The sequence below is a fragment of the Pezoporus flaviventris genome, unplaced genomic scaffold, assembly GCF_033815535.1.
Source record: "Pezoporus flaviventris isolate CSIRO_AGI_PZ_B2104156 unplaced genomic scaffold, CSIRO_AGI_Pfla_v1 ptg000015l, whole genome shotgun sequence".
Classification (NCBI taxonomy): domain Eukaryota; kingdom Metazoa; phylum Chordata; class Aves; order Psittaciformes; family Psittacidae; genus Pezoporus; species Pezoporus flaviventris.
In genome coordinates, this window is record NW_026892563.1 from 41310821 (window position 1) to 41325111 (window position 14291).

Sequence of the window (14291 nt, forward strand, 5' to 3'; positions counted from 1 at the left end):
GTATTTCCTGTCATTTTCCCACATTCCCAAATTCCTTAATTTTAACTTTCTCCTATGCACTGTATTTCTTTCAGATTTGTTGTCTAAAGGTTCATTTTCAGAACAAAGCCCTGGACTCTCTTCTCTTTTTGTTCTAAAAAGGTCCTTATTCTACAAAAAGTCAAGAGGATGACACAGGCTAGAAGATTCACAAAGCAGCTGCTGTGGAAGTAAAATACAGAAGGACAGATGGAGAACAATTGGTTCAACTGGCAGGAAAATTGAGGGAGAAGGAACGAATTTTCACACTTCAGACTCTAATCTGCTCAAAAAGCACAGTTTCACAAACAAATCTGTATGTGCTTGTGAGATTAACAGTTTTCAGCCTGCAAATATATGCAAGAACACGACAGCAAAACACAAACATGCCATAGCCTCGAACACAGGGTAACCTGCACTTGCAAAAAAACCCAGGGGAATCAAGGACAGAATTTGGATAAACCAAACTCAACTCATGCGCCAAAGATTAATCCTACCTGCTCACTGCTGTGTTGCACCCTTTAGCCAAATTTTCTTCAACTTCATATACAATTGACTACACAGCTTTATTTCCAAATCTATTTGTAGTCTCACACAGATCCATAGTCTACCATCCTCAAACTGCAGAGTTTCCATACAACCAAAGCCCTACCCCACTATCCCCACACCCAGAACCTTCTGAACTACCCATCAGCTCTGCCAGCTAACTGCAAATAATTAAGGCAGGGCTTCACCTCATTTAAATCACCTGCTAATTTCTTCCCACAACTCAGCTGAGCATCTACCCCAAGGGACAACACAAGCTCTGTTCCTCACCAATTTACACCCTTGATTCGCTTCAGTTTCTCTTACAGATCCAAGAACCACTGCCCAAACCATCCAACTTCTGCCAACACCATCTGCCCCTAAAGATGATGCAACTTCACTGGTAGGCATCACAAACACCACATTTAATCATGTTTCCAGCTTCACAATTTGCAAATGCTCTTTCCCTGGACTAAGATGTTCTGGGAAATACCTTCCCCCTGATCTCATCCTTTTTGGTTGGTGCCATATGACATTGCTGCCTTCATCTCTCCAGTAAAATCTTTGTAATTTCAATCCCTGTTTCAACCCAGTTTATTAAAGCAGAACAAAGTTACCCCTGCTTTTCTTAAATTAAATCCTTTCTGCTCAGAAGGAGAACATGAACAAAAAGTCCTATCCAAATTTTTGTTGTGTCAACAATAACTTTGGGTAAGAGTAATTGGTCTGAATTGGGTAACACCTACCCATTTAATCTCAGCAGAAGGCTACTATTTTCATTAGGCCATTAATCCTATTTCAACTTGATTTGTTAATAGTCCATCCAGGACCATGTTAATGATGAGAAAAGTGTTTTAATGAACACAGTATAATTCTTAACTGTGGAACAGTTAAGTTAATTGGAACAGCAATTTCTTAAAAACTTGCAAGTTATACTTAGTGATGCTGGAGCACTGCTCTTTAATCTTCAAGAAACAACTTTTTCACCTTTTTAATACAAACAGCAGGTACAATTTCTTAAGTGATCAGATGTATGTGTTGAAAATGGAACCGTTTATGTGAGAGTAGAAATTGAATGAATGGCGCTAATTTGTCCTTAAGAAATCCAGACAACCTCTTTTCTTCAGAGGCAAGACACCTAACCACATTAAACTTTTAAGTAAGCTTCCTAAAGCAGGTCGAGTCAAACTCTAGCATTTTTTCATCCCACCTGCTTCCCCACATGCTGCACTAATCATTAGCGGATGGGTCAGCAAAGGGATGTAGGCATGCCTGTCATACTTGAGGATTTACTACTTTACAAGTCACCTCTACCCAAACCCACTGCAGAAATGAAAACAACAGTGCAGCTTACAGATGCACCACACTGCGAGCTGGTATTTTCAGAATTAGGCAAACTATGCAAGTAACATGCAAACGTGGGATGAATCTCTTGAACAATTAACTTTATGTCATAGGAACTAAATACTTTGCATGAGGAAATGCAAAACAGAAACAAGGGTTGCAGCACTCACAGCACTGTGTACAGTCCTTGTGTCCTCAACATAAGAACATGGAGCTGTTGGAGCAAGTCCAGAGGAGGCCACGAGGATAATCAGGGGCTGGAGCAGTTCCCAAACAAAGACAGGCTGAGAAAGCTGGGGTTGTTCAGCCTGGAGAAGAGAAGCTACATGGAAGAACTCATAGCAGCTTCCAGTATCTGAAGGGGGCCTACAAGGATGCTGGAGAGGGACTCTTCTTCATCAGGGACTGTAGCAATAGGACAAGGGGTGATGGGTTCAAATTTAAACTGGGGAAGTTCCAGTCATATATAAGGAAGAAGTTCCTCACTGTGATGGTGGTGAGGTGCTGGAACAGATTACCCAAATAACTGATAAATGCTCCATCCCTCGCAGTGTTCAAGGCCAGGCTGGATGGAGTCTTGGGTGACATGGTTTAGTATGTGGCGTCCCTGCCCATGGCATGGGGGTTGGAACTGGATGATCTTAAGGTCCTTTCCAACCCAAACCATTCTATGGTTCATCTTCAAAGTTCTACTGTCACAGTTTCTTCTTTTACTTTAATACCTCAGCATTCTCCAATATCAGGTTTTCATACAACTTCTAGTGAGGGAGGGCAACTCTCCTTTGTTCTGTGATTGGCATCATTCACTCAAATTTATCAATTTAAAAGCATATCTCAGTGCAAGAAGTGCACACAAATCTCATTTTCTCTGCAGATAAAACCATTATAGGCTATAAGCTTTTATATTAACTACTATGGTATCTATGAATTTAACAGCTAAATGCTGTTAATAGTAGTTATAACAGTAAAATGCTACAAAAGAAAACACTGAAAACTTGACAAAGTTTAGCACCTTTTTGTTATTACTTGTTTGTTATTTTTTTCTAAAGTCATTTGCATTCAGGAACTAATGCGGGGGCTTTTTTCCTACAGATAACTAAGACTTCAAATATGGCTACATCTCTGTATGTGAAATGCTTCCCCTAGCATCTCCGAGACTTAATGCTTGTAAAGCCTGTGCTTCTTATTTGTAAACATAATTCATGCTCTGCATGAAAAGCTGTTTTGTAGTCTCTGTTTCCAGAAACAGAAATCTATTTAGACTTTCCTTCCCCTTTAATCTTTCTTTCCTTACTTATCTTTTGGTAAATCAAAAGAACAGGAAGTTTTAAATGAAAGGGTCCTTCCCTACCTTTAACCATAAATAGTCTCTTGCATAAAAAAAGCCCTGGAGAACATTTACACTGTGCTAACTTGAAGATACATGCAGATATTAAGTCCCAACACAGAAACTATGCAAATCCTTCTTTCTTCCCTTCAATATAATCAATCCTACTCTCCATATACTCTCCCTCCTGCTTCACTTTGCCTTTGCAATAAAAGACAGCATGAGCTATTGGTGCTTTAACATTTGCCCATAAGAGCTCAATTCAGTCAAAGTTTGAACGTTTGAACTGTTCGCACTACAGATTCCTAAGCCTGCACTTTAAGCTAAAGCCAAATTCAAACTACTGAGACAAAAGCACATGAGCTGTAAAGCCAGTAAGCCTTTAGCACAGCAAGAGCCTTCAGGCACCAGCGCCTGACATGCAGCAGTATGATGGCAATTCCACAAGGCAGTATCATGACAACTTTCACTTATTTCACTTATTATTTCCCATGCCTTTCTCTGAGCTTGACAGAAACCCCCAGCAAATGCTCAAGAAAAAAAAAAAAGAGGGGGTATACGCAAAGTAACCCTTTCCCTGGTAAATCCCACCAGTTTTCAACAGTCAGAGCCTTTAGTTGACCTCAACAGAGCAACTGCATCTGTGCTGCAGTTAGGCTTAAGCACTTCGATATTCACACCACCAGTGACTCTTGTATTAGTTATACTTCATGTCATCAGTTAAGAAAATAAAACTTACAAAAGGAAAAGTCCTCTCCAGTGTCAGAGCAGTATCAACAGTTTCTCAGGCTTACCACACAAACAACAGTTTCTGACTGAAAACTTACCTGCCACATCCCCTTTGGGATCCTTGCTGGTGCAAACACAAGTTTTCCTGCCATAGTGTTGTCTTTCTGCTCCTTCTGCATACAGTCAGCAGTCTTCCCCTTACCTCCCCGTTCCCACTCTCCATGAGCTTTCCTGCTTGTGACATGTTTCATAAAGCTTTAATTAGCTTTTACTCTTTCAGCAGCTAGTTACTGAAAAGTCTCACTGGGCAAGCCTTAGGTAACCTTGCCTGACCTTCCATCTGACCCTGCTTTAAGCAGGAGGTTGGGCAACATGACATCCTGGGCTTCTTTCAACCTGAATTATCTTATGGTCCTGTGGCCTCACATGCAATGAGGCTGGTGTAGAAGGGAAGCTCAGCAGAGCATGAAACAAGATTATGACTTCAATCAGGTGACTGAAGACACTGCAGCAGTAACTGAAGCTGCATCTACTGGGCAGTCAAGTTGTGCTGGCTCACCTTTCTGGAGCAACCGCTGCAGAGTGCCTGGCAGTCAGGACTCACGATGTCATGTCTCAAGCTGACTCTCATGTGAGCTAATGTACTCAAATGGCAGACTAGGTATGTTTTCGAGGCTGTAATACGCTCCTGACTAGCACGGACATACGCCTAAAGGCTAACCGTACCTACGCAATCGGGGACAGGGCTTGCTACCAGTGTGTGCCCCCCAAAGTGCAAAGAGCAGCTGCAGCAGCGCAACAGCACCCTGAAGAGGGATTGCCTTGCCAGGTTTGCCTTGCCTCCTGTATCAGTTGAGAACAGCCACCCTGGTAGCTGGCATCTCTCAGCAGTCGGGTGGCAGAAGTTCAAATTGCCAGAGGTTCTCATTCAGCAGGAGTTATGTCTGTCTGCCAAGAATACAATCTCTTTTATTGCCCTAACAAGTGAATGAAATGAAAACATTAACAGCATTAAAACACAGATCTCTGTGAACAAAGAATTAGCTTCCAGCCACAACAGCCAGACATTTCGGATTGCACTCCCAGCAAACGAATGCTCATTATGAAGCAGAAACTCCAGACAGCCGCGTGGAGACCTCTCACAGACCACAGACCGCCTGTTCTGCTGCACTGGGAGCTGCTGACGGAGGGACATTCTGTGTATTGTGTGTGCACTTTAACCAGTGCATCCCACTCGTGGTTGTGGGAGAACATGGCCAGCTATCAGGATTTTAGGATTGTCATTGATTCACCCCAGGGACCTTCAACAAAACCATTTAACCCCAACATCCCAACTGTCTCATCCAAGAAATGCTCACAGCACTATTCCAGAATTTCTGTTTGCCAGTATGTAGAAACAGTAAAAGACTTTCAGATTGAAGTGCTGGGTGCACAAAGTAGCATGTTTAGGCATTGCTACCTCTAATACTGTAACGTTAACCACATTCCTAGCCTTAGCTTTGACCTTTCAACATAGCTGAGATAGCTGCATTTCATTGAATAGTTACGAGCATCTCATTTATATGTCACAGTTTGTACATTTTGCACGCTAAACAAAATCCACAGTGAAATAGTTTGAGTTGCTGGCAGACTAATATAGCCCCACAATGAGCCACTACCGAAGCTCCTCAGCAGATTTCCCTTCTCTGGGAGACTAAAGCTTCTTTGGTGTAATCTCCCACTTGTTTGCAATGAGTGGGACACACTGAGCTTTGTTAACTCCGCACATGAAATAGGCTTTCATTTCTTCAGCTACTGTGAGGAGAAGAAGTTAGGCGTTCTCAACCAATGGGAGGCAATATACATAGGAAAATGGACCAGCCATACAAAGAAAGATTAGGAACAAGAAAACCGGCATGCTATCAAGAAAAGAATCAGGGAAAGTACTACCAGACAGTGAAATACATGATAAGCACAGACCACCTAAAAGTCCACTGATGCTAGCGTTCATGAGAAAAATGGACTTAAAAAACACACGGTCAAAGTGGGGTCTTCCTATTTATGCCAGTAATTTGAGTGGTGATAGAGGGGGGGTTCCACCACTGACAAAAACTATTTAGTCTTAACTAAAAAATACGTTTTAAATAATCAAAGATAAAAATACAAACCCCCAAGATTAACAAAGACAGCCTTGGTGTTTTGGGGGGATTGCAGCTAATTGTGAGCTCTGTATCTCTACAAATAACTGATGCTTTGAATCTCTGAATACTCTGGCTTTTTTATATCGTGGAGTTTTCCTTTCACATCCTCGTTTCTCTGCTTGTTTTGACATGAAAAAATCAGGTCACGACCACCCCGGAAGATAAGAATAACTAGAGAACTAAAGAAATCATGGCATCTTCATAACCAGGAGTGAAAGTTAAACAACAGGAAGAAACTTTTAAACTTTGTAAATTTTGCATTTTTTAAAAGAAACCTATTTAAATTCTGTGACTATTTAACATTTGAAAAGACTATTGCCTCTGTTGAAAGTTCAGGAATGGGACTTGTTTACCCATCTGAATTCTTAAAACATCAAGGAGTCCTTAACATAGACTTGATTTGTGAGATGAGTAAAGAAAAGATGAAACATTGTCTGCAACTCTAGCGTTCTCCTAAAATCTGAGAAGTACCCAGACCCATCTTCCCTGACAAGGAAACAAACCCCAAGGTGGCAAGGGTGAACACTTCAAATGAAAAGGTAAAGGAGGTACCAATCTGAAATAAAGGTTCTGCTAGGCCACCTTCACAGGGTAATTGTTAACTTGGTGAAAGCCTCTAGAATGACAAAGTGTACAGTTAAAAATTCTGTTCACACCATTTACAGTTACTGCAAAATTTCTCCCTTCTCTATTTTCTCCTGAGATTATGGCAAAGCTCTGATTAAAGATTAAGAATTGTAACCATTGCCTCATTACTCCATTATCTAGTATGGAGTTGGAGAGAACAGAATTATTTAGCTTATTTCCATTGTTTCCTCTCAATTCTCCCAGTATTACACTTCCCTTGCTTTTTAGCGAAAACGTTTTCACAGACATGAAATAATTTTCTCTTTTACTTGACGATTCCCTGATATTTGAAATTAAATAAAAAATAAAGGTGGAATTACTTAGATAACATACATATGAAATAAATACAATATAAAATAAAGGCAAGACAGTAGGCTTAATTATGACCTCTAATTTCTTGTAAAACTTTAAGTCAGAATTGGGGATATTCCCTAGAACAGGTACATATCTTCAGCAAGTTCACAGGACATTTTTTCAAACTTATATGAATTCACACACTGAATGAAAAATGGTGTGACAGAGAATTACAGAACAAATTAGCCTGAAAGGAATGTGGCTGAGGAGGTCAGGTATTCTAAACTCCTGCTCAAAACAGCTCCAGTTAGAGCAGGGCTTCTATTTCCAAGGATAAAGATTCTGCAACTTCATTGTTCCAACCTGTCCCAGTATCTGACCACTCTTATGGTAAAGAGGAAAAAAGAAGAAAAGGGAAAAAGTCCTTGTAAGTGACTGGAATTTCCCATGTTCCAACTTGCACCCGTTGCCTCCTGTCCTATTTGTTCCAACTCCAAAAAGAATCTGGCTCCATCTTACGATGTAATTGCAGTTCTTGCCATCAAATTTTAAAACCATGTCTACTGTTTAAATATAGCCATCTTTATGTTATCTTGAAATGAAATTCATGTGAGAAAGCAGGGCTACAGAATAATATAATCTCTTCTCCATGTTCACAGCATACAGGAGTACTTGTCAGAGGGCGATCAGCAAGAGGTTTAATTTGTAGTAAGGAAGCTTTAGATGGGATGTTAAAAAAGACATTCTAATTATAAGGTTTATGAAATCAGTTGAACAGTTGTCTGGTGAAGTTGCAGAGATCTTGGAGATCTCCATCCCTCGAGGTCTTTGAGAACAAGTTAGACAAACTTCCGTCAGGTATGACAGAGATCTCACCTTGGGGCAGAGCAGTGGACTAGATAATCTTTGCACTAATTTCTGCCCCTGTGTTTCCTAGGAAGGTTGAGACTGCCTCTGGTTAATCCAGGTGGCTAGCACCCAAGCTTGAGCCTATGGCCCAAATTATAAAATATTTAATGCTACTGAAATACTGGTCTAAATTACACATTTGACATATCACATTTGTACCTACTTTTGCGAACTGCATTTGCTTGACAGTGCTCACTTAAGTGAACTATGCTGAGATGGTTAAGAATTCTTTCCTAATCAGTTGTGGGAGAATGTGCTCTTTCCTCCATGTGCTGCTACAGGAAGGATACCTGGGTATGATCGGCAGCCAAGTGAATTTGCCTAGACTATTGAGGCAAAGCCTTCGGCTGGATGAAAACCTCAGACAGGGCAAGCCTGGGACCTAAGGCATTTACTACTACTGAAACTAACCCAAGCACCCACCACCACTGCTACTGCTTCCATACTGTAATACAGGTAGGTTAGACCTGCGGCACAAGCACATACAACAGGAGCGTTGTGTGATTTCCAAGCTGTACTGACACGATGCTCTCCAGCACGTCTCTCGCTACAATCGTAGTGTTAGCTTACTTGGTAGCTGTGGTTCCACACAATCCAACCGGCACCTATGTCCCAGTTGTAAACCTCTGTTTTAAGGGCATTACCTAAAACATACTTTTGCAGGAAGCACTACTGCAATATTCCTTTTAGAAATACAAGTCCCTGTAGCACTAGAAGTGAGGTTAATAATATGCTACTGTGTACTGGACACTATGTAATACAGATACTTTGAACACTAAAGATGAAGTTCAAAACATGTTTACATCCACAAAACCATCTGTTTCACAATTACATCAGTCAAATAAATAGAACATTTACTCAGAAAGAGCACTGTTTACAGCTCTAGTTAAAAGAAACAGCAGTGGAACAGAATCTGTAAATAGTGGTGCAAACTTTCTGGCACATATATTTCAGTGATGTTTTCTCAAAAGTGGTCAAGTGATGATTGATAAAGTCACCTTGGCACAGAAAGATTAGGCTTCACATTTTCATAATGGCGACTATGAAAATAACTTTTCCTCCCTCTATGAGCTAAATATTTAATCACAGAGAAAAAATAAGCAGGGGTAAAGTACAGACCTGGTAACTAAAGTGCTTAGAAGAGTCAAAGAACTACCATAGCACAGCACGTTTCTCAGCTTCGTTCTCTTTATCAGACATAATTTAGATGTCCAACCTTTGCTGCTAAATGAGACTTAGAGTTCCCCCCCACTATTTTGCCCCTGGCCTCCAACTGAGATAGCCAATGAATATACAAAATCACAGCATGCAAGTCTACATGTAAGTCTACCAGAAACATGATAACTCATTAACTTGGTGCCAGACAGACACAATATGGTTTCAACTTTTAGTTGCCTAAAACATACCTTTAAGTACCTTTAGTTACCTGAAAGGCCTAGGTAGAAATACAGTTCAGACACATACACATGAATGGAAACCTGCCCAAACCCCATCCATGTAGATACATATTTAGACTATTCCTCACAAAGTACACTTCCCATACCAACAAAACCCGTTTTCTTTTTTTTCCAGCTGACTCAATGAAAAAACCCAAAACACCTTTCAATACCGAACATTACCCCTTTCAAATGAGACAGCCTAAGTTCTCTCCAGTGTTCAGCTGCATTCTAGTGATCTTTGCACACAACAGCTTATTTTGGACAGTGTTGGCATCGGGCAGTATGGTATTATCAAAATGCAAGTGTGTGTTGGAGGAAACAGTGGTAAGAAAAATATTTTCCTCACAAAAAAAAGGGGGGGGGGCAGTAGAAAATACTTTCTTCACCTCCTCAGTTTTTACTATCTAGTTGCAATTTCAGTGCACACAAGATATGAAGTTATAGTGCTAAAAGTACTTATTACTATACATATGAAACAGTTCAAGAGAATCAGAAGATTTTTGATCAGCTTAAGAAAGAGGGAAGTAAGTGAGACAGGAAGCTCTCAGTTGAACAGCCAGCACATTCTAGTAGTATGAAAACTGCACCTTTCTTCTAAAGCCTATACAAACACCAGGTATTATTTCAAAGAGACTGTAATGTACACTGTAAGACTTCTGAACATAGGTCAAAGACAATACAATTAGACAAAAAGTTATGGCAAGAAAAAGAAAACCAATCAGATATTTGGAACAAAACTCTAAAGCATTAATATTGGCACCAACTTTTAGTACAGCATTACAAAAACACAAGTTTCAAGTAGAAGACTTTACTGCAATGAATTTAGATTCAGCAGGAAAGATTCCGAATTTGGGCTTTTTTAAATTAAAAAAAAAGAAGTAAGATTTAGGTTTTGGCAAGAAAGAAACATTCTCCAGGCAACTTCAACCTGTTGTGTTCCCTTTGTTCTACCTCCATATCTCGCTTGTTCCTTGAGACACAGCCCTCTTCATACTTCCTTTTAAGCAGTTCCTGGCGTTTATGCCATGTGCATGTATGCTAAATAATTCTCCTTCCTCAGTCAAAACTTTCTTCAACAGGAAAACCTAGTTCTGAATGTTTCAATGATCTAACACTGAAAAATAGGATTAAGAAAAGAAGAAAAACAAAAGCCAGAAAATTTACTTCTCTTAGAGTAGAATGTCTTCTGATTTATCAGATTCCTTTCTGCCCACAAAATCAATAGTCCGTGATTTATGGTAACAGGAAGGAATTCAGTAGCATTTTCCAGGAGCTCAGAACTGACAAAAGTTGGCTTGAAGCCACAGAGCTCCTGAACAAGTGCCACTACATTGTTTCCCACCTTTGTTCAGCATGGAATTGTTCTTGAGCTAATAACCCTGTTGGACTAAACCTGGTCTTTTTAAAGGCAACTGCTGTGTCACGTTTGGTAAATCCCAAACAAATGGACCCTAGATGCTGAAGATGCAACTACACAGAGACTCTAGGCCATACAGGAAGACCACCACTTTCTTCTTCATACGCTGTTAGTACTCAATAAATGCAACACAGGATAGAAATCTCAGATTCAGTGTGTTAAGAAACCTGTGGCATCCCCAAATAAATCTGGCAGGCTAGCCAAGGCCCTTTGGGGGAAGTAGCCACAATAGTATCCACATTAAACTAAAACAACTAGGAAAAGGAAATCAGCAAAGATGGCTGTTATTCCCAGGCCTTGTCCATAATTAATGTCGTACATAATTATTTACAATACCATTATGTTGGGTCAAGCGACTTAGGAAAAAGCCCTAATCACAGAAAAGCATGTCCTTTTTTTTTGCAGTAAAATACTTATAGGACAAAACAAGCATGATTAACATGGATAACACTGGTGAAGAACAGCTGACATGCATATGAATTTCAGCAGAAAGATCTTACAGTGTTTTGGTTGGCAACCAGTGGACCCTCAGGCAGGCAAACACTTGCTGGTTAGATATTATAAAGTATATAGAAATGGGGCTTTAGAGGAACACCTGAAACCATAGTTTGATACAAATACTAGCTTCCTTCTTCACTGGTTAACTACATGTAGAATTAGCACTAGACTCCCACTCCTTTAATGTAAGTAAAGACAACAATTTTGTTTTAAGAATGTGAAGCACAGGCAGGTTTTGTGTCTTCTGCATGTGCATTAGTACCCACTCTGGCATAATGGACCCTAACCCAGAATATGGCAACCAAGTGCCCCATTGCAGTGCGGGAATACATCCAACATCAGAACACTAGCCAGCAGTCACAAGAAGAGGTAGCAGGCATTAGCTCAGTTAAATATTAGTAAATAAAAATCATACCTTAAAAAGTGCAGGCAGAGTTGCGTTTTCCTTTTGGTGGCTCTTTGAATTTATGGCTTCGCTCCCTTTGTTTTCAGAACTGAAAAACAAAGATATTTTGTAACACTAAGGACTTGCATTATTCAAGTCTATCGGAGAGCCAACACAGAATCAATTTAAACACCAGACAACATTAACTTAAAAGGACAGAACAACTTACTTTCCAAACCACAGCCCATATTCTGTACATACTGCAACTGAAAAAAGCCATGCCCCAAAAAGCCAGGTTTTCAAACACAAGCATTCAGAAATGGCACACAGCAGTTTAGTTCTTCCAGCTAACCCAAACCCTAGCTTACTGTGTATTATTTTCTGCTGCAAAACAAAAAGGTATTATAGTTCAACCGCTCATCTACCACAGCAGCACTCACTGCCATGGCACTACCTGGCACACCTGGCAGCTAGAACTTACTCCCAGACATTATACTGAGGACTGTGATTGAGTGTAATGTACTCGGGGCAGATGGAAACACCACAAATCACAGCTACCACTGTTCAGTGAAGAGTTATTAAACGGCTTTGCAGGCAAATTCAGAAGAAAATTTAGGAAAGTAATTACAGGCATGTTGTTCTTGCCAAGAAAACATTCCCTGTTCCATTCTAAGAGTCAGAAATCCAAAGTCCCATATACCCTTATTGCCAGTTTAACTTGGTCAAAATTTTCTTCAGAACCCCTCTTTGGAATGAAGGGAACCATTCTCCCCCCGACTCTGATTCTTAGAAGGATCCTTAAGCACAATCCAGCTGAAAATATTCTAATCAAAACCTTCGTGCTACATGCAATGTAAAAGCATGAATGTTTCAAAGAAAATGCTAGAGGATGTTAATGACAGACATCAGTTCATGCACTGCATACCACAAGCTGAATTAAAATAACTTTGCACCAATATATCATGTGAGGAATGCTCAGTATTGAAGAGAAGTCATAATCATTCACATAAAATCCTCATCTATTTTAGAAACTTAGCTTTGCTGTTGACAAATGGACAAGCCCTTACTTCTGAACTTGTATGAAGAGATGAACTGAAAGCTGTTTAAGTAAAAATTAAAACCCAATTATTTGCATTTTGGTGTCTTTCTGCTAAGATTTCAAGCTCAACATGATCCAGCAGTGTGCACTTACAGCCCAAAAAGCTAACCATATGCTGGGCTGCATCAAAAGGAGCATGAGCAGCAGGACAAGGGAGGTGATCCTGCCCCTCTAGTCTGCTCTTGTGAGACACCCCCCCCCCACCTGCAGTACTGCATCCAGCTTTGATCAGAGGGCTGGAGCACCTCTGCTATGAAGACAGGCTGAGAGAGCTGAGGTTGTTCAGCCTGGAGATGAGAAGGCTCTGGGGAGACCTTCTAACAGGCTTCTAATACCTAAAGGGGGCCTACAAAAATATCTGGAGAGGGACGTTTTACAAGGGCATGCAGTGGTAGGATAAGGGGAATGGCCTTAAACTGAAAGAGGGCAGATTTCTACTAGCCATAAGGGAGAAGTTCTTCACTATGAAGGTGGTGAAACACTGATACAGGTTACCCAGAAAAGCTGTGGCTGCCCCATCCCTGGCAGTGTTCAAGGCTAGGTTGGACAGGGCTTGGAGCAACCTGCTCTAGTGGAAGGTGTCTCTGCCCATGGCAGACAGGGGGGGTACATCTAGGTGATCTATAAGGTCACTGCCAGCCCAATGGTTCTATCATTTGGAGAAAGGATTTAAACATACTGGAACTCCTACTGCTACTGACTGTTAACCACAGGAAAGCACATCTCATTAAGACTTCTGAAAATGAAGGTTTTCCTCTTTGTGTGGTTTAGGCATCCAAGCTAAATATACGTTGGTATACACACAAATACAAAAGCCAGTCTGACTATATGTTAGTTTCCTTCTCAGCTGCTCAGAGACAACATTTCCTGAATAAAAATGAGAACAGCACTCTCCTGCAATTAAGTTTTTCAAGACCTTCCAAATCTTTTCAGATACATCAAAAGAAAAGCTCCTTCCTCTCTTTTACAGATCATCTTCAAGTCGAAAACCACGTACTTTCACATCACCCCAGGTAATCTTCCATAATGCATTCATAAACACAAAGATGCTTTTTCAGGGAGAGCATCAGACAGAAAGTCACGGCTGTTCTTTGCTTCCCTGTAAGACAGGGCAGACCCTATTAATTTCTTCTGCTGTGAATGTGCTTCAGGAAGGAGCAATCACAACCACTTCTGGACAATCTGGCACACTAATAAAAGTGTTTCTCATTACATTTTGATTTTGGGTTGTTTTGGGGTTTGCTTTTTTGTTTTGGGTTTTCTTAATACAAAACCCCCACTCCTGTCAGATCTGCACGGCTTTTCCTGATGCTGATACACTTGACATGAACAAGAATTCCCTGTACATAAAAGCAGAATAATGATGTTGATCTCTACCAGACATTCTTCCGGGCTTCAGGAGATCACTCTTTATGGAACTTGTCTGCAGACTACAAATGAGATCCTTGCTTTCCTTCAGTATTGCCAGCACAGATCACCAGCACCCTTTTATCACTTTGT

The 14291-nt window shown here is 40.5% G+C and overlaps 1 protein-coding gene across 2 annotated transcripts in view; it reads right to left on the reverse strand.

Moving 5' to 3' along the window:
- The window catches only part of CRYBG3 (crystallin beta-gamma domain containing 3), an 89926-nt gene that overhangs the window by 62545 nt on the left and 13090 nt on the right, over positions 1 to 14291 (reverse strand). For both annotated transcript variants that reach the window (XM_061454314.1, XM_061454313.1), the window contains exon 2: positions 11723 to 11801. In XM_061454314.1, coding sequence (XP_061310298.1) covers positions 11723 to 11801 — 79 coding nt within the window. The remainder of the gene's footprint in view (positions 1 to 11722; positions 11802 to 14291) is intronic.